Source organism: Natrix helvetica (assembly GCF_964273705.1).
Source record: "Natrix helvetica genome assembly, chromosome: 4".
In the NCBI taxonomy this organism is placed as follows: domain Eukaryota; kingdom Metazoa; phylum Chordata; class Lepidosauria; order Squamata; family Natricidae; genus Natrix; species Natrix helvetica.
In genome coordinates, this window is record NC_138550.1 from 12,273,714 (window position 1) to 12,296,528 (window position 22,815).

The following is a 22,815-nucleotide window of genomic DNA, read 5'->3' on the forward strand; positions in this document are numbered from 1 at the left end:
ATGGGTACGGCACGCCCGCACTCGACCCCCCTGCGCTCCCCCCACTTGTGGCACGCGAGCCAAAAATGTATAGTATAGAATAGAATGGAATGGAATGGAATGGAATGGAATGGAATAGAATAAGAAGTAGAGAATAGAATAGAATAGAATAGAATAGAATAGAATTCTTTATTGGCCAAGTGTGATTGGACACACAAGGAATTTGTCTTGGATGCATATGTTCTCAGGCTACATAAAGAAAAATAAAATAGAGTACATTCATCAAGAATCATAAGATACAACACTTAGTGATAGTCATAGGTTACTAATAAGCAATCAAATTATACTAGGAAACAAATAAAATAATATAGAATTTAAAGATACAAGCAACCTGGTTATAGTCATAAGTGAGAAGAGATAGGTACTAGGAAGGATGAGAATAATAATAGAAGAGGCCATCCGAATAGCAGTTCCGCGCCCTTCGGCACACTGGAGCTGACAAATACAGTCTTAGTAGGTAATATGTCAGTGTAGTGGGAATTAGTTGTTTAGCAGAGTGATGGCATTTGGGGGGGGGGGAACCTGTCCTTGTGTCTAGTCGTTCTGGTGTGCAGTGCCTTAGCTCCCCTGGTGTGCAGTTGTTCTTGTGTGCAGTGCTCTATAGTGTAGCTTAGTAGGTAATGTTGTGGGAATTAGTAGAGTGACGGTATTTGGGGGGGAAACTGTCTTTGCGTCTAGTTGTTCTGGTATGCAGAGCCCTATAGCGTCGTTTTGAGGGTAGAAGTTGAAACAATTTATGTCCAGGATGTGAGGGGTCTGTAGATATTTTCACAGCCCTTTTTTTGACTCATGCAGTATAAAAGGTCTTCAATGGAAGGCAGGTTGGTAGCAATTATTGTTTTTTCTGCAATTCTAATTATCCATTGAAGTCTTTGTCTTTCTTGTTTGGTTGCAGAGCCAAACCAGACATATTTTTCATAGTCAACGCAGTAATAAGCTGAAGAAGATAATCTGATCACTGTATTAATTGATGAATTCTTCAGCCATCTTGGACATATTTGCTCAGAAGCCAGCCAGTACTAAATTGATGGGGATTAATTCTTCAGCAAACCAGTTTATTTAAGATACGGGCTGGTAAGAGGAAGTCAAAATCTTGGTTGGGACTAACAAAGTTATTGCTTTAAATATAATGGGCCGATTTGTTTTCTTCACTGGTTCCTGTTTTCATTTAATCGAATGCTCAGATCAAAAGTCCCCCCAAGAGATAGGATCGGAGTTTCTCAGCCTTATTAACTTTAAGATGCATGGATTTCAAGACTCCAAATTCCCCCAGCCAGACAGCATGCTGGTTGGGGAATTCAAGGAGTTTTAAGTCCACACTTTGAAAAGTCGATAAGCTTGGAAAACAATGGATTGGATGAAAGATCTATTGTTCCCTATTGTAAAAGATGGAGTAATGCTGGTAAATCTTCTAAAGTACTAATATATCCACTATTGCACAGTAATGGAAGTCAGGCCTGGGTCACAGAACCAGCAGCGATCCAGCCCTGCCACGCCCCCGAACCGGTTCCCGATTCAGTCCCTGAATCGTAAGCTAAACCAGTCATGTAGTTGGGAGGCTAGATAAATCAAACTAATAAATAAATGTACTCCAAAGGATTTAAAATAGAGTGAGCAAAATATTTACAGGTAGGGCCACATTTGTGAATATTATATCAATTGTAAACTTCCAACCATCACAGCTTCAATCTCAAACTGCCTGCCGTGGACCTCACCCCATTCCTAAGAGGTCCGTAAAGGGGGCGTGCATAAGTACACCAGCGTGCCTACCGTCCCTGTCTTACTATCCCCATTTATCTTTATTTACTTCCTTTGTTCATGTTTATGTTCATACCTATACTTGTTCCCTTGTGCATGTTTGACAAACAAAAACAAGCAAACAAATAAGTTCACAGACAATTAGAATCCCTTTTATTAAGGAACTATTTCTGCTGACTTATTCTGCACTTCGTCTATGATATCACTGGTTATAAATTGCAGCGCGGTTCTAAATTTTAAAAATAGTTGTACATAACCACGTTGCAGAAAGATAAACAGAAAGGTTTTGAAACCTCGGTTGAGCTGAAGGTAGCTACAAAAGTAGTTCCCACTACTCTAAAATTATATCTGCGTAATAGGTAGCAACTCAGATGCAATCTTGGAAGGCTGGACCCTTACATGTGCAAGATTGCAGTGGCGTTTTTCTTACTCCATACTTCTCCCTAATAGAGCAGGACAGTCTCTGCGCATTTGGCATCTCGTATATTTAATTCTTGGACGGCTGCCTAGAATGACAGCACAACTTTTGTAGCTCATTTCTATCACTCTCCCCACCCCACCCACTTCTCTTTCCCTTCTCCACCCTACTGAGTTTTTGGAAGAAAAGAACCCCTGGGTCCATGCCATGTTGATGAGGTCTCTTTTGACCCTCTGTGGTCTCAGACAGAAAAGTCACTGTTGTCTATGATCAATCCACGGCCAGTTTGATTATAGTGTGATGGTTGTCTTGGCAATACAAGGCAGCTCATGTGATTCGTGAATCAGTCTTTGGAATTACATTTGCAACTGATCTTCTAAACTTTCTTTGTTTCTCACGGGTAATAATATATATTATTCCTCCCTCCCTTCGCTGTTTACTGCAATTTAAATTACAGGCTTCGATTTTGTGGTTTTGATCTTTACATTAAATGGAAGTTCTCTGGTACATAAGCAAATCTGCCTATATGGATGCAGCCAACCCTAGTAAACAAGTTACCTAGACCTAATCCACATATCAAAACACAAAAATCTGCAAACACAAGTAGAGTTAAATTAAATTTTCCCAGCAGAACTGCATGTTCACAAGAATGCATGCACACACACATCCACATACCTCAACAAATAGGCAGTTCCACACCACAATTAAGCCTCCCCCCTATAAAAGTTTGCCACTGTACTCCATTTCTCTGCAGTCTACCCCAAAAAACGGATGTTTTGCTTTTAGAAATAAATATTTCTTCTTTCCTCACAGCTGTCTGGCTCTTATTTTTATTTATTCTTGTTCAGCCTTGGTATGAGTTGGGACCACAACTTGCAAAATATGCAAGAATTTCCTTATCTCCAGATTTGTTAGATTGCAATTTCCATAATTCCCAGTGATTTGGGTCTTTGAATGGTGGGAAAATGGAGACCTTTGGGTCCTCCATGGATAATGGCGTTCAATTTCGTACCCAGAATAAAAAATAGCCTGTTAGGTGCAAGAGAAGACACCCTGCATTCTGATGTGCCCATGATATCCCTAGAAAATGGTTCTATTTGATTCTGTTGCATGTATGCATTGTTCTCAATATTTCTTCTGTGTTTTGTGACCTTTTTTGGGGGGCAATGCCTCCTGCTTTGTTGTGAGAGGGACATGGTGAGAGGAGCATGGTGGCTCAGATGCTAAGATGCTGAGCTTGTTGATCAGAAAGGACAGCAGTTCGGCGGTTCGAATCCCTAGCACCACATTATGGAGTGAGCTTTCGTTACTTGTCCCAGCTTCTGCCAACCTAGCAGTTTGAAAGCACATAAAAATGCACGTAGAAAGATAGAGACCACCTTTGGTGAGAAGGTAACAGCATCCTGTACGCCTTCGGTGTTTAGTCATGCTGGCCACATGACCACGGAGACATCTTCGGACAGCGTTGTCTCTTCGGCTTTGAAAAGGAGATGAGCACCGGCCCTAGAGTCAGGAATGACTAGCACGCGTGTGCGAGGGGAATCTTTACCTTTATCTGCTTTGTTTCTTAGGTACCCAGATGAGCTGTTTTTCTCCAAGTGCATTTTCTTGGCGTCAGGCTGCTTACGTGGATTCCTATTGCTGGGCTGCAGTTCAACAGAAGCAGCTGTCTCAGAGTGAATCAGGCCACCTTCCCCTGTGGCTTCATAAGGTTTGAATAACCACACAATTCTCTGTTTCATTTCTCTCTCTCTCCTCATTTTAAACCCAATTCTGAGAAGTCCAAGGATACAAACATACTTTATTCTGTGCTGGCTAGGGAATTCTGAGAGTTGAAGTCCACACATCTTGAAGTTATCAAGCTTGGGAAATATTGCTCTACTGTGTATTAATTCCCCATGAAGGCATGTAGAATAGAATAGAATAGAATAGAATAGAATGGAATGGAATAGAATTTTTTATTGGCCAAGTGTGATTGGACACACAAGGAATTTGTCTTTGGTGCAAATGCTCTCAGTGTACATAAAAAGACAAGATACATTAGTCATGAATCATAAGGTAGAACATTTCTGTTCCATTGGTTGTTTGCTCTCACTGTCAGAAAATTTCTCCTTATTTCCAGGCTGAATCTCTCCTTGGTCAGTTTGCATCCATTATTCCTAGTCTGACCTTCAGGTGCTTTGAAAAATAGTTTGACTCCCTCTTCTTTGTGGCAACCCCTGAGATATTGGAACACTGCTATCATGTCTCCCCTAGTCCTTCTTTTTATTAAACTAGACATACCCAGTTCCTGCAACCGTTCTTCATATGTTTTAGCCTCCAGTCCCCTAATCATCTTTGTGGCTCTTCCCTGCACGCTTTCTAGAGCCGGGATGTCAAACCTATGGCACGCGTGCCACAGGTGGCACGCGGAGCCATTTGTCAGGGCACGTGAGGCATGCGTGTGCTGGCCAGCTGAGTTCAGCCTTTTTTAAAGGCGTTTTTTGCTCTCCGCAGGCTCCAGAGGCTTTATAGGAGCCTGGGCAGGGTGAAAAGAGCCTCCCCCACCCACCCTGGAGGCCCTCCGGAGGCCTCAGGAGCTTCCCTGAAGCCACCAGAGCGCAAAAAACCAGCCTATGACCAAACCGGAAGTTCGGGAACAGACTTCTGGTTTGCTCGAAGGGTCCTTTTTAGTCCTCTGGAGGCTTCAGGGAAGCCTCCTGAAGGTCCCTGAAACTTCCGGCGGGCCTCCGGAGGGGCGGGGAAGGCTTTTTTTGCCCTGCCCAGGGTCCTATAAAGCCTCTGGAGCTTGGGGAGGGCGAAAAAAGCATGCACAAAATGGGGGGGGATCACACTGGGGGGGGGGTTGTGCTTTGCATTATGGGTGCGGCACCCCCACGCATGACCCCCCTGCGCTAGCCCCCTTATGGCACGTGAGCCAAAAAAAGGTTCGCTATCGCTGTTCTAGAGTATCATTGTCTGATTGTATCGTGGTGACCAGAACAGCATCCAGCATTCCAAGTACAGCCTCACTAGTGCACTTTAAAAATGATAGCTGTCATATTGAATTATACCCAGAAAGCTGTCCATTGACCACTGTAGCTCCCAAAGGTAGCAGTGTTATGTGGTTGCAACAAGGAGCACCGTGTTTATTCAGCCATCTGTATTCTAGACGGTTATCATTTCTAAATGCCCTTCAAAGGTAGCCCCATGTAGAATGCATTGTAACAGCCCAACCTACCATGTTTTCCCCAAAATAAGACAGGGTCTTATTTTCTTTTGACCCCCGAAATAAGCCTTATATTCAGGGAGGTCTTATTATTTTGAGGTGCAGGGGGCAGCGAGCGTGGTCACCTCATGGCTGCTGCTGTGTTGCAATATTTTCGGGGAGGGCTTATTTTAGCGCATGCGCTCAAAAGCCCGATTGGGCTTATTATCCAGGGAGGTCTTATTTTCTGGGAAACAGGGTAGAGTAAAGCACAAATGACTGTAAACAAAGCTCCCTGATCCAGAAGATGTTTCAGCTCTTTAAATATAAATATTTAAAGCTACTTTCCTAAACCACATCCACTCAAGATTGCTGAGGACCGCAAAACAATAATTCAGTGCAGACTAAAAGGAGAGAAAGAAGGGAGTGCTATTTAACACCAGCTTTTGTTCCTGATGCAGGGCAAGATAAAGAACTAACAAAATGTCAAATCAATATTAATGCTTACCTAGAAGGATGTCTATCAAGCACATTTTCCTGATCTAGCAATTCTAGAGGAATTAGACTGCAACTCCTATAATTCAATGCCTTTCTAGGATAATTATATTATATAATTATATACACAGGATGCCAAGTTGCATAAGTGACAAGATTCCAATTTCCTAACAGATAATATACTTTTTAATACATACTAACTATAAGCTTCGCCTCTAAAAACTAACCACATAATATGCAGAGGTAGTATCCAGCCGGCTCAGACTGGACCGGTTCGCCTGAACTGGTAGCGTTGAACTGACCTGTCCCGGCTCCAGAATGTCCTATGTAGCCTTCTTTCTGATGCCCCACACATGCATGCAGGCCGCGCATGTGAGCAAAGCACATGCATGGAAGGCTGCACACATGCGCTTACAGTTGCGAACCAGTGGTAAACCCAAGGAAATCCCACTGCTGATTATATTCATTTGATACTTACACATAGTCCTTCACTTATGACTGATCACTTAACAACCATTCAAAGTTAGGATGGATTCCCCCAAAATGGACTTAGGACCCAGTTCTGAAGTTCCAATGGACTTCCTGCCCTGTAGTCCCATGACTGCATTTCAGTCGCTCATAAATTGACCCGGGTTTATGGCTGTTTGCCGCTTCCTGCAGTCCCATAATCATTTCCTTCTGGATTTTGGCAAAAACACCTTTTTTGGGAGTCAAAACCTATCTAAAGATAGTTTTCTGTTTAAGATACATTAATAATTTAGGAGTTACCATTTATTCAGCATGAAATGGAGCTTAGTTGTGTAGTATGGGGACATAGTGGCTCAGTGGCTAAGATGCTGAGCTTGTTGATCAGAAAGGTCGGCAGTTCGGCGATTCGAAACCCTAGCACTGCGTAATGGAGTGAGCTCCCGTTACTTGTCCCAGCTTCTGCCAACCTAGCAGTTTGAAAGCATGCAAAAATGCAAGTAGAAAAATCGGGACCACCTTTGGTGGGAAGGTAACAGTGTTCCATGCGCCTTCGGTGTTTAGTCATGCTGGCCACATGACCACGGAGATGTCTTCGGACAGCGCTGGCTCTTCGGCTTTGAAACGGAGATGAGCACCGCCCCCTAGAGTCAGGAACGACTAGCACCTATGTGCGAGGGGAACCTTTACCTTTACCTGTGTAGCATGAGGCTGTATATTGGGGCTGTCAGTGAGTCAACAGCAGGTCAGAGGAGGAGTCGCTGTAGGACAGAGATGACAGTTCCTCTTGAAAAATTATGATTTAAATCGAGTTGATTTAAGTCAAGCCTTTTTACTAGTGACTTAAATCATGATTTAAATTACGTCGATTGAAATCAAATCCACCCTGATACATTCCCACCTGTAAGATGCCAGAACATTTGGAGTTTCTTCTCTCATCTGCCGGTGAATGACTGCAAATAAAATGACTTAATTTGTGCCGGCCTGAATTTGAGCCCTGGTTGAAGATTCTTTCTCCTGATTTCTTCCTTCAGTTTTTCCCGTACATCCTTCTGCTGCTCGCCATCTTGCTGTACCTGCCGTGGCTCTTTTGGCGCTTCACCGCAGCGCCCCACCTTTCTTCAGATCTGAAATTTATCTTGGAAGAACTTGACAAGGCTTATAACCGAGCCATCAAAGCTGCCAACAGTTGCCGGAACTGTGATGCCAGAGACGCAGCCAGCTCCCCGCCTGCCATCGAAAATATTGCACAGAGGTAAGTAACATCTCTATCTGCTGTTCCAGTTTTCTTCCGATTCCCCTTCACCCGCCGTGTTCTCCTCTGCTGGAGGTCATGTTTATCATCACACAGCCTGCTTAGACTTGTGCTTCAAGGAAGGTGAAGGAGCTGAGCAGGTCTTGCAATAGCCTGACAAGGGAAGTGCGATTTTTTTTTTGGAAGAAACGCATAAAAGAGGACATCCTGCCTCATCTAGAACGGGTCTCCAACCTTGGCAACTTTAAGACCTGTGGACTTCAACTCCCAGAATTCCTGAGCGGTGGCTCAGTGGCTAAGATGCTGAGCTTGTCGATCAGAAATCCCTAGCACTGCATAACGGAGTGAGCTCCCGTTACTTATCCCAGCTTCTGCCAACCTAGCAGTTCGAAAGCATGTAAAAATGCAAATAGAAAAATAGGAACCACCTTTGGTGGGAAGGTAACAGCGCTCCATGCGCCTTCGGTGTTTAGTCATGCTAGCCACATGACCGCAGAGACGTCTTCGGACAGCGATGGCTCTTCGGCTTTGAAACGGAGATGAGCACTGCCCCCTAGAGTCAGGAACGACTAGCACATATGTGCAAGGAGAACATTTACCTTTTCCTAGCGTCGTTTTGAGAGTTGACACGTGTAACTTTAGATATGAAATAGAAAACGTAGAGCAGTGTTGCTTCAACCTTGGCAAGTTTTTAGATGGGTGGACTTGCACATGGCTGAAGTCCACCCATCTTAAGCTTGCCAAGGGTGAGAAGAGACGCTGCCTCTGTATGATTCCTTTGCATTTACTTCAGTTAATTCCCTAATGGGCCCTGGCTGTTCGTTTTGCATTTGATGAATATTCATGTTCAATCTTCCCTTTCAATGCACCCCCTCCCTATTCATTTGGAGGATGTCCACAGGTGAGAATAAGGAGGAGTGACTAATGTTCTGTCACCTAATCAAATTAAATCCAAGGCAGCTGACGGCAGAATGTTAACTATTTTCTGAGTAGTCCTCATTATAAGCGGCCTCTTAGAAAAGTATAAGGCAGTGTTTCTCAACCTTGGCAACTTGAAGATGTCCGGATTTCAACTCCCAGAATTCCCCAGCCAGCATTCGCTGGCTGGGGAATTCTGGGAGTTGAAGTCCGGACATCTTCAAGTTGCCAAGGTTGAGAAACCTTGGTGTAAGGCATCATAAATGAGTTGGAATTTCTAATGGCATGAAATTGTGTTGGGCGCGCCGTGGCAGATTCACAGAAATTAAACACATTTGTTTCAGTTAAACTGATGTCGCTGTGTCTTTTGATTTGAAACCAGTCCTGTACTGTATGGGCGGTCCTCGACTTACGACCACAATTGGGGCGGCCATAAAGTGAATCTGGCATCCCCCACTGACTTTGTCAGAAGGCCGCATAAGGTGGCCAGGTGACCTCGGGGAACTGCAGCCGTCATAAATACATGCCAGTTGCCAAGCGCCTGAATTTTGATCCCGTGACTAAGCGGATGCTGCAATAGTCAGAAATGTGGAAAATGGTTGTGTCACTTTTATCAGTGCCGATGTACCGTATTTCTCAGAGTATAAGACACACCTTTTTTCCTCAGAAAAAAGGCTGAAAATCTGGGTGCGTCTTATACACTGAATACAGCATTTTTTGCCTCCTGAAACTCTGCCCCCTTCACCCAAATGGCCGTGCATAGCTTTTAGGAGGCTTTCAGAGAGCTCCTAGGGGCCGGGGAGGACAGAAATAAGCAAAAGATGGTGCGTTTTTTGCTTAATTATGCCCCCCCGGCCCTCAGGAGCACTCTATAAGCTTCCTAAAGGCTATCCATACCCTTTTGGGGGGGCAAAAACATGCCCATTTTTGCAAAAAAACAGCCTTTTTTTTGCTCGTTCCCCCCCCCCCCGGAGCACTCTACAAGCCTAAGGCCTATTCATGCCCTTTTGGGGGTGGGGGGAAACAGGCCCGTTTCCATGAAAAACGGGTCATTTTTGGAAGGTTTGCAGAGTGCAAAAACTTTTTTTTAATTTGCCTCTTCAAAACCTTGGTGCGTCTTATACTCTGAAAAATACGGTAATTTTGAACAGTCACTAAATGAATAGTTGTAAGTTGAGGGCTACCTATACCATGGATCCTCAAACTATGGCCCATGGGCTGGGTACGGCCTGCCAATGCAAAGTATCCGGCTGCAGAGTGGCAGGATTCAGCCCCGCCTCTCATCCCGCCCCTCACCGTCAGCCTTACCTTCCAGCGAGCATCCACTCCGGCAGCACCTCTGGTTGGTTATTTCACCGGTTGAGCTGCACTTCTGATCCCACCGCTGCTGCTGAAGGTAAGGCCGAAGGACGCTGGGGGGGACCAGCTGACTGAGGGGTGATCTCGCCAGTGCAGCCACGTGATCTAGGGCCGGTGGGTGAGTAGGGGAAGGGCTGCTGCTGGCTTAAAAAGCAGCTGCCAGCTTATAAAGTAGTGCTTTAAAAGTTTTTAAAAACACTTTAAAAACAGCCTTTCTGGATGTTTTTCACGGCCATTTGATCCGGGGCCAGTGGGTAAGGAGGGGAGGGGCAAGTACAGCAAGGACAAAGGCAAAATGGACTGCTCAATTGGCCACGCCCACCCAGTCACATGACCACCTGGCCACGCCCACCCAGCTGGTCCACCCCCCCCCCACAGTCTGAGGGACCGTGAATTGGCCCGCTGTTTTAAAAGTTTGAGGACCCCTGACCTGTACAATAGTTCTCAAGCTTGATGAGTATAGAAGCATTCTTCTGAGCATTCTCTTTTGCATTGCCAATAGTCCTCAAAGTTACGGCCTATCTGAAACAGGGGAGTTATGGTCCAATTTTGAAGTTCCAGGAGCTGGGCCCACTCTCAATCACATGATTACTTTTGGGACACTCAGCCAAATGGTAACATTTGTAGCTGTTTTGTTGCATTCCACCAGGATCAAACATAGAATAATAGAGTTGGAAGGGACCTCCGAGGTCTTCTAGTCCAACCCCCTGCTCGATGAGGAAGACCCGATATAATTTCAGACAAATGGTTGTCCAGTCTCAGTGATGGAGGACCCATATTCCATTGGTTAATTGCTCTCACCCTTAGGAAATTTCTGCTTAGTTCTAGGTTGCTTCTGTCTTTGGTTAGTTTTCAGTCACTGCTTCTTGTGTTGTCTTCAGATGCTTTGGAAAATAGTCTCTCTCTCTCTCTCTCCCTCTCTCCCTCTCTCTCTCTCTCTCACACACACACACACATCTTTGTAGGAGCCCCTCAAATATTGGGGTTCTGCTATCATGTCCCTCCTACTCCTTATTTTCATTAGACTAGACAAGCCCACTTCCTCCAGCCGTTCTTCATCCGTTTTGGCCTTCAGCCCTCTAATAATCTTTGTTGCTCTCCTCTGCCCTCTTTCCAGAGTCTCCACATCTGTTTTTTTTGTATTGGGGTGTGCAAAACCATGCCATAGTGGACAGTGGGGTCACTTTGCTGCCACGTCATTCGTGTAAACAGCTGCCATATTCGTTTTATGACTACTGCAAAAAGGACTTAAAATCAGGTTGGTCCCATGACCGACCCATTTTATAACCATGGCAGCACACAACCATAAGGGGCTGGCTTCATGACGGTCATATGTCGAGGCCTACCTGTATTGTTTTAATTATGATTTAATGATTTTAATGACTCTAGAAAGAGTGCAGAGAAGAGTAACAAAATGATTAGGGGACTAGAGGCTAAAATATATGAAGAACAGTTGCTGGAATTGGGTACGTCCAGTTTAATTAAAAGAAGTGGTGAAATGGTAGCTGTGTTCCAATATCTCAGGGGCTGCCATAAAGAAGAGGGAATCAAGCTATTCTCCAAAGCACCTGAGAGCAGGACAAGAAGCAATGGGTGGAAACTAATCAAGGAGAGAAGCAACTTAGAACTAAGGAGAAATTTCCTGACAGAACAATTAATCAGTGGGACAGCTTGCCTCCAGAAGTTGTGAATGCTCCAACACTGGAAGTTTTTAAGATGATGTTGGATAACCATTTGTATGAAATGGTGTAGGGTTTTCTCCCTAAGCAGGGGGTTGGACTAGAAGACCTTCAAGATCCCTTCCAACTCTGTTATTCTATATTCTAAATTTTGGAGAATTGCTAATTATTCCCAACTTTAATTTATTTTGAAGTGTTGAAAAATACACTCAAACAGGAGGTAGAAGAAAAGAGGTCCCTGGGAATGTTGAAGTATTGTATACGGAGTAATTTCTAAAGCAAGTGAAATCCTGATATAACATTCCTGGAAATTGGCTTCCCCCCCCCTTGTGTTTTCCAGTTTATGGGAGATCTCCGACAGCTACTTTAAGTACCCTATTGTGGAACAATATCTGAAGACAAAGAAGAGCTCCAAGAACTTAATCATCAAATACATTATTTGCCGTTTGCTAACCTTGATCATCATCCTCTTTGCTTGCCTCTTCCTGGGTTATTATATCAGCCTGTCCTCCCTGACTGATGAGTTCATTTGCAACGTCAAAACCGGGATACTAAAAAACGACACGAACATCCCAGAGCGATTTCAGTGCAAAATGATTGCCGTCGGGGTTTTCCAGCTGCTGAGTTATATCAATTTCATCGTGTACGTCCTGATCACGCCGCTGGTGATCTACGCCTTCTTCGTTCCCCTCAGGCAAAGCTCGGACATCCTCCAGGTCTACGAGCTTCTGCCGACGTTTGATGTCCTCAAAGTCAAAGCGAAACACTACAACGACATGAGCCTCTACCTGCTCTTTCTGGAGGAAAATGTGAGCGAGCTGAAATCCTACAAGTGCCTCAAAGTCCTGGAGAGCCTCAAAGGCAGCGGAGAGAGGTTTGACGCCATGCAGCTCCTGAGGAACCTGGGCTCCATTAAAATGGACGCCATGGACGCCAAGCCAAACACCACTCACAAGGAGAATAGGAAGAAAACGGAAGTGGACATGTCCAATGATGCAGCAGAATTGAAAGGTAACATCATCTCCCTCTGCTTTTTTATTCCCCCTCCCCTTCGTTTAGATAGGTCCGTGATGGCATACCTATGACCCACGTTGACATTTTGGTGACACGCTAGCAATTGCCAACACCTGACCCCCAGGGCTGCTGTTCAGGGTGGCCTAGATTGGGGAGAGGAGTTAGATAGAGAATGGTTTCTCTCTTGTTTTGAAGAAGGGATGAGATACCAGCAGTCTAGTTAGGCATTTTCCAAATTTTTGCATGCTGAGACCAAAAGGTTTGCTGTTGCTGAGAACAATCAGTGGAACAACTTGCCTCCAGAAGTTGTGAATGCTCCAACACTGGAAGTTTTTAAGAAGATGTTGGATAACCATTTGTCTGAGATGGTGTAAGGTTTCCTGCCTACGCAGGGGGTTGGACTAGAAGACCTCCAAGGTCCCTTCCAACTCTGTTATTCTATTCTAGTCATGCTGATAGAGCTCTGAAATAAAATAAAAGCAGATTATTCTATGGAAGTGCTTTAATTAAAAGGACTATAACAAGTTTCTTCCTGGCCTTTCCACAGATCTGTCGGAGCCAAAATTACCTGATGATACTGAAGGAACAAGTAAAGACGGCAAGATTCGCCAGAGACTTCTAGATTCTTCTTGCTGATGGATTCAGCCTGTGGTTGATAGGTGCTGAAAGCCATTTTGAACAGCTGAGGCCTAAAGCTATCTCTATTACCACCACATGATTGCCTTCCCACTGAGTTTACAAGGACCCGGGACAGAAAGGCGAATAATTGTTTGAAAATAATCGAGCTGTCCCTGTTTACATGTCTACAGTTTACATGAAAATTATGCCTAGAGATAACACTGACGAAGTGAACTATGTCAATTCTCATTAAGAGAGGGAAGGCTGAAGTACTGAATTTGAGAGAAAAGAAGTAAAACAAAAATATTTCAGATTGGTTTCATAGATGTATAGACATCAGTTCCACATTATTCAGTATCTTCAGCCCTAACGGAGTGTCCAGATGACAAATGAACAAAAATCAACACAACAGTTGGCAACGTAATAGTGACACTACAAATACTCATCATGTAAGTAAGTCAAGTATTATATTCTTTGGTTTATACCACTTGGGATAAAACTATGGAAGCAAACAAGTAGTTCTGTGGATAAAGTGTTAGTTATACCTCTCACTTGTGCCTGTCTTCCAGGAGATTTTACAGTTCAGAGATGGAGAATTGGTGACTATCTACAGGTAGATGAACACCTATTATCCCTCTCATTAATCCTGCTGTTGCCACAGCTGGACGTGGTGCTTTCAACAACCTTTGAAATTCCAGTGCTTCTATGCAACAACGAATACAGTATATTCTGTTAATACCACCAGTTATAGAACTACCTTGAAAGTTAGTAGCTTCAGGATAGTGAAACGGAATACCAAAAAAAAAAAAAAAAAATGGAAACACTTCCTTGAATCTTACCTTGAGATTACCTGCCTGGTTTTCCTACTTCATGGCTGTATGAGTACTGCTATATGCACAAAAACCAAAATATTAAGCAACTAGTACTGGTAGGAGAATGTTTGAAACTTTTGAACCAAGGCGTGCAAGAGAGTAGCCTACACAAATAGAAAAAATTACAAGTTTTGGATACCATTCTAAAAAAGACTTTGAACTCTTCTACAAGGCAGGTTGATTTTTACAAGTAAACCTAGAAAAAAAAGGTTCTTTCAATTGCTTATGGCAGGGGTGTCCAAACTTGGGAACTTTAAGACTTGTGGACTTCAACTCCCAGAATTCCCCAGCCAGCAGCTGGCTGGGGAATTCTGGGAGTTGAAGTCCACAAGTCTTAAAGTTCCCAAGTTTGGACACCCCTGGCTTATGGAGACCAACTTATGCATCAGCAAAATATTGGATGAAATATATCAAAAGCAGAGCTGGCTGGGGAATTCTGGGAGTTGAAGTCCACAAGTCTTTAAAGTTCCCAAGTTTGGACACCCCTGGCTTATGGAGACCAACTTATGCATCAGCAAAATATTGGATGAAATATATCAAAAGGTAGAAGTCTCCTTAATTCTTAATAAATTTACCAGTGCAGTTTTCTTCACAGGTTGGAAGTAGTTTACTAGAGTCCCTTTGGATGTTTTTCCAAGTTCTAGATCAAGTACACAGCTATGTGATTATTATTATTTTTTGTGCAAACTTACAGGAGCAACTAACCAGGCTGCAGCTCTGCTTAGCAATGTCAAGATCAGTTCTGCATTATCATATCTTGTAGCCATATATGGTTCCAAATTTGAGATAGTCCCTTACACTCTTCTATAATAAAAGGAAGGCTCTGTTACTACATTTTCATCTATTCCAAGATGATTTAATGTTTTAAAGATAAATTAAGGACAAAACTTTTCAGATAAATACTGTATAATGATGCAATTCCTCCTTTATTACAACCACACATATAAAGGAGCTGCAACACTGCCTAGAAACAAGAACTAGGATCCTTACCTGAGGTATTTTGGATAAGTTATTCGACTATCTAGGTTCTCTATTATTGAAAAATCTTTTAAAAAGACAGAGGATTGTCTATCCATTTCCGAAAAAGATACTTCGGTGTTGTTCTGACCCACGCATCCTTAAACAGCAAGAAGCAGAGTCTGGATCCTGGCAAAACCTCTTTTATTTACACGACTGTGAATTCCTTTCATTCACAGTCAGCAAGGCTTAGCAAATAGACTTTCAAAGGAATATTGATCAACACGAACCTTATCTCGCTCAGCGAGCTGCCAGATAACTAGTTTCCAAATGCAGGGCAAGGCAAAACGTGGCATAGAGTCTCTTAAAGTCACAAATAGAACTTTCCACTCTTGAAACAACTGAATGAACAAATTGTTTCATGCAAAAGCCCACTCCCCGTTCGGTCCTCTTTTCTTTCCTTTGGGAGGGGCCAGTCAACTCCAAGATGTGGCTTTACTCCTAAGTCAACCCTGTTTTCTTAGTAGTTCTTGCCTTCTGGCAGCTATGCGCACACTGGGAACAGGCTCCAGCTGTTCCACTGCTGTCTAGCTCGTTCTCTGACCCTGACTCAGTGCCCTTGTCTGAGCTTTCCTCAGCCCCCAGGACTGGCCCATGTTCCTCCCCAACCTCCTCATTATACAACTCTGCTGGCCACTGGCGGGCCACAACGAGTGTGCTTCTCAACACATTCTGTAAAGACAGCCTTAAATATCACCTTTCTTTACTGGAAAGATTTTGCCCAACTTTCTCAGGCTCTGTTTGGATGCAATTTTTCCCCTTTCACCCCAAGGACTGGATTCCAATAGAGGAATAATTCTGAGGCGCCCATGCAGATGATGGGTGATGTGGATTATTTAATGAGACTTCCAAAGAATTTAAAAACCATCCAAAAATCCACATCCCATCTTTTTGGAGGCTGCCATTCTAAGGAGGCAGCAAATGACAGATAATTCATCATATGATTTCTGTTCAAGGACAAATCATGGAAAACTTAGCAGAAGAATTGCAAACCGAAAAGTACAGATATTCATTATCTCAGGCTCTGCGTAACTTCTCAAGCCAGGCGTCACCTTGTACTTCTGCATTTCTTCTCAGAGAAATAATATCAAAAATTGTAACTGGCGCAAAACGAAACATGAAATGGTACAAAATCATAGCCACCTCCACATGTGTGCAGAAATAACCACAAGGACTAAGCTTGAAATCATAGATTGCATCTTGGATGTAATCCAGCATAAGGAGGAATACTCACAAGTAACAATTACCAGTAACAAGTAGGAAATTATTGGCAAAGAATTTTAAAAAAAAACCTGAGCTCTTTTTATCAAGGCTGCCAGTAACTATAGATTTCAAAGAATTGTGAAGTTTCAAGAAAGTATTCTGGAAAAAAAGTGTTACTGGTGGCTCTTCGTAGTCCTTTCAAATCAATTGATTTTATAAGAATTGGACGGAAATCTCATCATAGCAATAAAACCAACTCTGCCAGTTGTACAGCATTCAGAGGCGATATTAATTAAAAACTGAAAATAAAGGAAAATACACAATGTGCTCGCATTTCCTCTTGTATGTAATATAAAATGGAAGCAACTGTAAACAGTTTTGCAGGGGGAAATAGATTTGACTCCGGTTCCTGTATATTGTTTAACAAGTCTTAAGGCTGTAGGTGCCTAAAGTGAATCTCAGCATACATTGGACAGGCAGGATTGACCCAGATAAGACTAAAAGTTCAGTTATGTCATTTTATTTGTTCCTGCATGAGAAGATTATATTCATTTTTGCAGAGTAGCTTTGCATGGAATTACCTGCAGGATGATAGGCCACGTAGTGTAAGATGTGAGAAATTACTTGGGAGTAATACTGCGGTAATCATAGTGTAACTGTGTATGTAGTACAGCTGTAATAAAATTGTTATTTAATACTGAGATGTTTCAATGCTTCATTCTGACTGGCTCGACACAGATGCTCACACCGAGTTGTGTTGGGATCGTTTTAGAATCATGCACAACAGTTTAGAAAATTCTGTAAAAAATATTTTTATTGTTTTTACATTTAAAATAGTGCAGCGCAGTGAAGCCGTTATTATACAATCACATTATATACAGATAATCCCATCCAATAGCTATTAGCCTGCTTAATACATTATCTATCCTTCTATCCAATCACATTATTTACAATTTGTTCCAGTCTTGTTCACTTTGTCTTGTACCAATAATAAAATCTATTCCAAACTTCATAATATTCCGATTCCCCTTTATTATTTAATTCGAGGGTGAGCATATCTGCTTCTGCACAGGCCAAAATTTTCCTAATTATGTCTAACTGATGGGATATTTTCTTTTTTCCAATTCTGCGTGTAGATTATTCGCGCTGCAGTTTATACGTGTGTAATTAGATAAAGCACATCTTTTTACACCCCTCCTGCATTATGCCTAGGAGAAAAATTTCTGGTTTGAACAAAATTTGATCTCCCGCCATTTGTTCCAGCCATGATTGTATCATTTTCCAATATCTTTTTGCCTCATTGCATCCCCACCACATATGAAAAAAAGTGCCTGGTGTTTTTTTGCACTTCCAACAATTTGGGGCCAAATTTTTAAACATTTTGGCAAGCCGTGCTGGGGGAAGATTAGAAAATTCCTGTTGCCAAGAAATCTTTAAGGAGCTGGGATTACTAGCATTAGGGCATGACGGAGAAGGGGAGAATAAAGCAACTGGCTTTAAGAGGTTTGTAAACATTTTATTATATAAAATATAAAATGCAAAAAAAAAAAAAGGAAATTAAGGGCGGGAAAGGAGAGGGGGGGAAGGGTGTGAAATACAAGGGGGAAGAAAAAAAAGAAGAAGAGTGTATTCCAGCCTCAACTTTTTGCTTTTAATTTGCTCTTCTTCTGTTCTTGTTTGGATTGTCACTTCTGGAATTTGTGCTTGCGAAGAAAACAAAAGGAAACTTTGATCTTGGTTTTGTTGATTCGAAAGATTTGGCATTCTAGAAATAGCTAGCTATGTATGCATGTGTAAAAAACTTTTAAGAGGTTTGGAGGCACCAAGACTTGTCAGTGCTTAGGGCACCAGTGAGCCTTTATCTGCCACTGGTAATAAAACATCTGCAAGAAAGCAACCAAACTTGGAGAGCACCGAGGACTTCATTTCAACCCTGAGCTACCGATCTCCCCCTTTATGGAAACACCTTTATCTGAAACAATTGGATCATCCCAGCCAGGTCATTCTAGGCCAGATTAATGAACTAATATGCTACAACTGACCACCTGAGGGACTCTTTTCTGCCACAGATCTGCTCACAACCCACTGGACACATCTCAGGGCACAATATAATCAGATCACACTTTTGTTGCTGAAGTGAGAATAAATCCTAGGCAATGTCCCAGCCTTCTCAGATGGTAGTACATGGCAGGGTAAGCTTTCCCTAACCATTAAATGGATCAGGTAGCAACTACCATTGCCAGGATGGACAACAACGAGGAGTTACAATCCAAGGCATCTTGTGTGCTAGTTAAGAGATGGGAATAAAAACATAATTCGTCCCTGTCCCTATCATACGTTTATTGGATAGTAACTTAATTAGGTGTTTTTGAGATGGCTTTGTCCCCTAGTAACTACAGGGTGGTGGTAGACAGCAAGCTATCTTGCTGGAAGAAGGTCTCCTTCAAAGAAGTTTGATTCACAGTGATTTTATTCCCATGTTCATGTGTTTTTTGATACGACTCAGAATTGAGCTGGAAGGGACCTTGGAGATGTAGTCCAACCCCCTGTTCAAGCAGGAGATCTTATACCATTTCAGACAAGTGAAGAGATTCCAGTCTCTTCTTAAAAACCTCCAGTGATGAAGCACCTACAGTTTCTGAAGGCAAGCTGTTCGACTGGTTAATTGTCCTGTTAGGAAGTTTCTCCTTAATTCCAGGTTTGCTTCTCTCCTTCAGCAGTTTCCATTCATTGTTTCCTGTCCAGCCTTCTGGTGCTTTGGAAAATAGGTTGATGTCCAAGTTTTCTTGGAAAGAAGAGTTTTGCAGTTGCTCTCTTCAAGGATGATTCTTATCTATGGTAAATCTACATGCTGCTTCCTTGTCGTCTTGAGAAATGGACTAAAATTCTTCCAAGCTGGTTTTTGCAGAACTGATCAACAGATATCAGAAATATTTAGTTACTGATGCCCAAGCTTAGGGGGGGCGGGGCGGGGGGGGGCACCAGTTACTAGAAGCAAAGTTTCACCTATTGCCCTACACAATTTTTTCCCCTCAATATAAATCAACAACTAAGACGTTTTTCGTTCATTTGTTTATTTGTGTTCTCTCTATCTTGTTTGGACTTGTCTGGAGAACAGATCGTGTTTTATTTCTGCGAAAATATTGAAAATCCAGAAGGGTTCACAAACACTTCAGTACCACTATACATATCTTGCTTCTGAAACCGGAGACACTGGAGTGGAATTGTTTAGAAAAAATAAATTGTTTTTTTTTTTAAATTCATTTATACAGTACTATGGCTGTACTTTACATAAAACTAATATTACCTAATTGAATTCTCAGAATCAAGGGCAGCGAGAGAAAAAGTTTGGGGAAACCCCAGGAAACTTTAGATCAGAACATGAACAATTAACCTTTAAGGAAATTTGGGATGGGAAATCATAAAAGGGACCACAAAGCAACCTATTTATGAGGGGCCTTTGGTGCTCGGAGCTAAGGTGGCTTTTTGCAGATAGTTCCATTACCAAACTAGGTAACATCATTACCTAGTTTGGTGATAAAACATCTGCAAGAAAAAAAAACCAAACTCAGAAAGCACCAAGGACTCATTTCAGCCTTGAGCTACAAATAATCTCCTTTTATCAATCTATTTATGCCAACACTGTCACTATCCTATCTCTTTCCTAATGCAACATAAATGGCCTCTATTGGTCTGTCTGTGATACAGTACAAATCAACATTTCTAAATGTTGGAAACAAATCACAACAAACTTATCAGAAAACTTTATTCCATATCACACATTTCCCATCCTTTGTCCAATTTTTTCTAGTTTGTAGAATACATTTAAAATGTAGTGATCAACAGCGAATGGGCTTTCCGTGGTAAAATACATTGCATTGCACAATATTTCCAAGGCCAACATGGTTTTAAAGCTGCATCCCCTAATAAAAGCCCCATACTAAAATTCAGTCAGCTTAACCTTAAAGCAGGTCTCTCCAACCTTGGCAAGTTTAAGACTTGACTTCAACTCCCAGAATTCCTCAGCCAGCAGGAATTCTGGGAATTGAAGTCCACAAGTCTTAAAGTTGCTAAGGTTGGAGACCCCTGCCTTAAAGGATGTGTTTTCAAACTGATTTCTCTTTTTGAAACCACTGAGATAAGCAGGGAGGGAAAAAAACAAATTTATGTCCGCTTGAAAGTTTCTCACCATTTATACTTTCTGAGCGTATCAATGAAATTATTGCCAAGTTTACTATTCTGGGCCTGGAATCAACACCAGCTCAGTTTCAACTTATTAAACTATTGTCAAAAGGAATCATGTTTTATAACCGAGCATTTAATTTCACTGACTCCCATCATCAGTTTTGACTCGGGGCAACGGCCTCTTTTTTGGAAGTTGGGAGACTTGTAAAACATGGAATGCAGGAATGGAGTTTGCTCTCTTACCCAACCAGTTCTAATTGATTCCTCGGTAAAATGAAAGAAAGACACGGGAGCTCTTTAAAAGGAATGCTATGACACATTTCCTTTGCCTTTTAAGTGTTGGGATACAGAAACGGCCATCTCCATTCAGGTATATTTGTGGTTGTTCTGAGCAAGGAAGTGACAGAAGTTTGCTGACTCCTTGTTGGGAGAAATGAGGGACCATTTTTCCTGAATTCTCTTTTCTGTCACATGGCTCCAGAATGTCCCTAACTTCACACTCCTGGGCAGATGCTAAGAATCACAAGGTAAGCAGCAAGAAGACCTCTGTGAAAAACTGCCATCCCTAAGAAGGAATATTCCTTTTCATACATTTCCACTCAAGCGAACTCTGGATGGTACCATTTAGCAGGATATTGTGGTGGCGTTACAGATAAGAGTAAGGAAGCAGTCTTTTTCAAGGAAGCCACCACTTTTCCGGACAATACCATAAAATTATGGAGAACCGGATGAAAAACATCTCGGGTCTCCTTTGCGGAATTTGGAGAAGTAATTTTTGCACTTTCCTTCCCTGCTTTGGCTTTGGAAGTTATCATCTTTTTCTTCTCGAAGTGGAAACAAATAATTCATCCTGCAAATTAAATGACAGCATTTCACTGATATGTTATTTGGTTAAAGAGATTCATCCCCTTTGGATGGGTCACCTGTGCCAGCGTATGACAATTCAGAGCGGGATCTAAACGTCTTAGAAATTGTTTTGAATTTGGATTCTTTGCTGATTTTGTCCCCAGTCTATCTTCTTCTCTCTCTCTATGGAACATACCAATAGACTTAGATTTATATACCGCTGCACAGTGCTTTATAGCCCTCGCTCTAAGCGATTTACAGAGTCAGCATATTGCTCCCAGCAATCTGGATCCTTGTTTTACCGACCTCGGAAGGATGGAAGGCTGAGTCACCTTTGAGCAGGTGAGGATCAAACTCCTGGCAGTGAGCAGAGTCAGCCTGCAATACTGCATTCTAACCAGAGGCGGTATTCAGCCGCTTCAGACCAGTTCACCCAAACTGGTAGCGGTGAGTCCTATGTAGCCTCATTTTCGATGTTGCGTGCATGCTGCACGCACAAGCAAAGCATATGCAGGAAGGTGCACACGCATGCTCACATTTGCGAACCAGTGGAAAACCTATGTGAATCCCACCGCTGATTCTAAACACTGGGTCACCGCTATCCCACAGCTACCAGAAATAACTCTTGGCCACAACAGCCAACATTCAATGTTTCCTCCTGCTTTCAGAGATTGCGAACTTTCTAATTTGTCTGCCAAAATCTATCGCCTATTATGGTTCTCCTCCTTTTCCCCTAGTTAATTATGTCCAATTCTAACAAATTGCCTGGACAGTCCCTGCAGTTTTCTTGACGGGTTCTTCAGAAGTGCTTTGCCATTGCTGCCTTCCTAGGGCATGCCGGCTGGGGAATTCTGGGAATTGAAGTCCAGACATCTTAAAGTTGCCTAAGTTGAAAAGCACAGATTTAGGAATTCCTAGTCTTTGAAGTTACTGCAGGCAGGGCTTTTCACAGGACAGAGGACTTACAATACAATAGCAGGGTTGTAAGGGACCTTGGAGGTCTTCTAGTCCAACCCCCTGCCTAGACAGGAAACCCTATACCGTTTCAGACAAACGGCTATCCAACATCTTCTTAAAGACTTCCAGTGTTGGGGCATTCACAACTTCTGGAGGCAAGCTGTTCCCCTGATTAATTGTTCTAACTGTCAGGAAATTTCTCTTCAGTTCTAAGTTGCTTCTCTCCTTGATTAGTTTCCACCCATTGCTTCTTCTCATGCCCTTAGGTGCTTTGGAGAATAGCTTGACTCCCTCTTCTTTGTGGCAACCCCTGAGATATTGGAACACTGCTATCATGTCTCCCCTAGTTCTTCTTTTCATTAAACTAGACATACCCAGTTCCTGCATATGTTTTAGTCTCCAGTCCCCTAAACATCTTTGTTGCTCTTCTCTGCACTCTTTCTAGAGTCTCCACATCTTTTCTACATCGTGGTGACCAAAACTGAATGCAGTATTCCAAGTGTGGACTTACCAAGGCCTTATAAAGTGGT

The 22,815-nt window shown here is 42.6% G+C and overlaps 2 protein-coding genes across 5 annotated transcripts in view; one reads left to right on the forward strand and one right to left on the reverse strand.

The window, feature by feature from the left end:
• Window positions 1-16,998, forward strand: part of PANX1 (pannexin 1) — a 31,894-nt gene extending 14,896 nt beyond the window's left edge. Inside the window, exons 2-6 of one of the 2 annotated variants that reach the window (XR_014175187.1) lie at window positions 3,787-3,926; window positions 7,397-7,617; window positions 11,914-12,584; window positions 13,135-14,286; window positions 14,552-16,998. Coding sequence is in view for 1 of the 2 variants with exons in the window: in XM_081950713.1 (XP_081806839.1) it covers window positions 3,787-3,926; window positions 7,397-7,617; window positions 11,914-12,584; window positions 13,135-13,223 (1,121 nt within the window). In the remaining variant the exon portion in view is untranslated. Of the gene's footprint in view, window positions 1-3,786; window positions 3,927-7,396; window positions 7,618-11,913; window positions 12,585-13,134; window positions 14,321-14,551 lie in introns of those variants that run through there. The other variant, XM_081950713.1, reaches the window with a different exon arrangement.
• Window positions 16,999-19,696: 2,698 nt separating this feature from the next.
• Window positions 19,697-22,815, reverse strand: part of MRE11 (MRE11 homolog, double strand break repair nuclease) — a 38,826-nt gene continuing 35,707 nt past the window's right edge. For all 3 annotated transcript variants that reach the window (XM_081950696.1, XM_081950697.1, XM_081950698.1), the window contains exon 20: window positions 19,697-21,332. In XM_081950696.1, coding sequence (XP_081806822.1) covers window positions 21,294-21,332 — 39 coding nt within the window. In that variant the 3' untranslated portion in view covers window positions 19,697-21,293. The remainder of the gene's footprint in view (window positions 21,333-22,815) is intronic.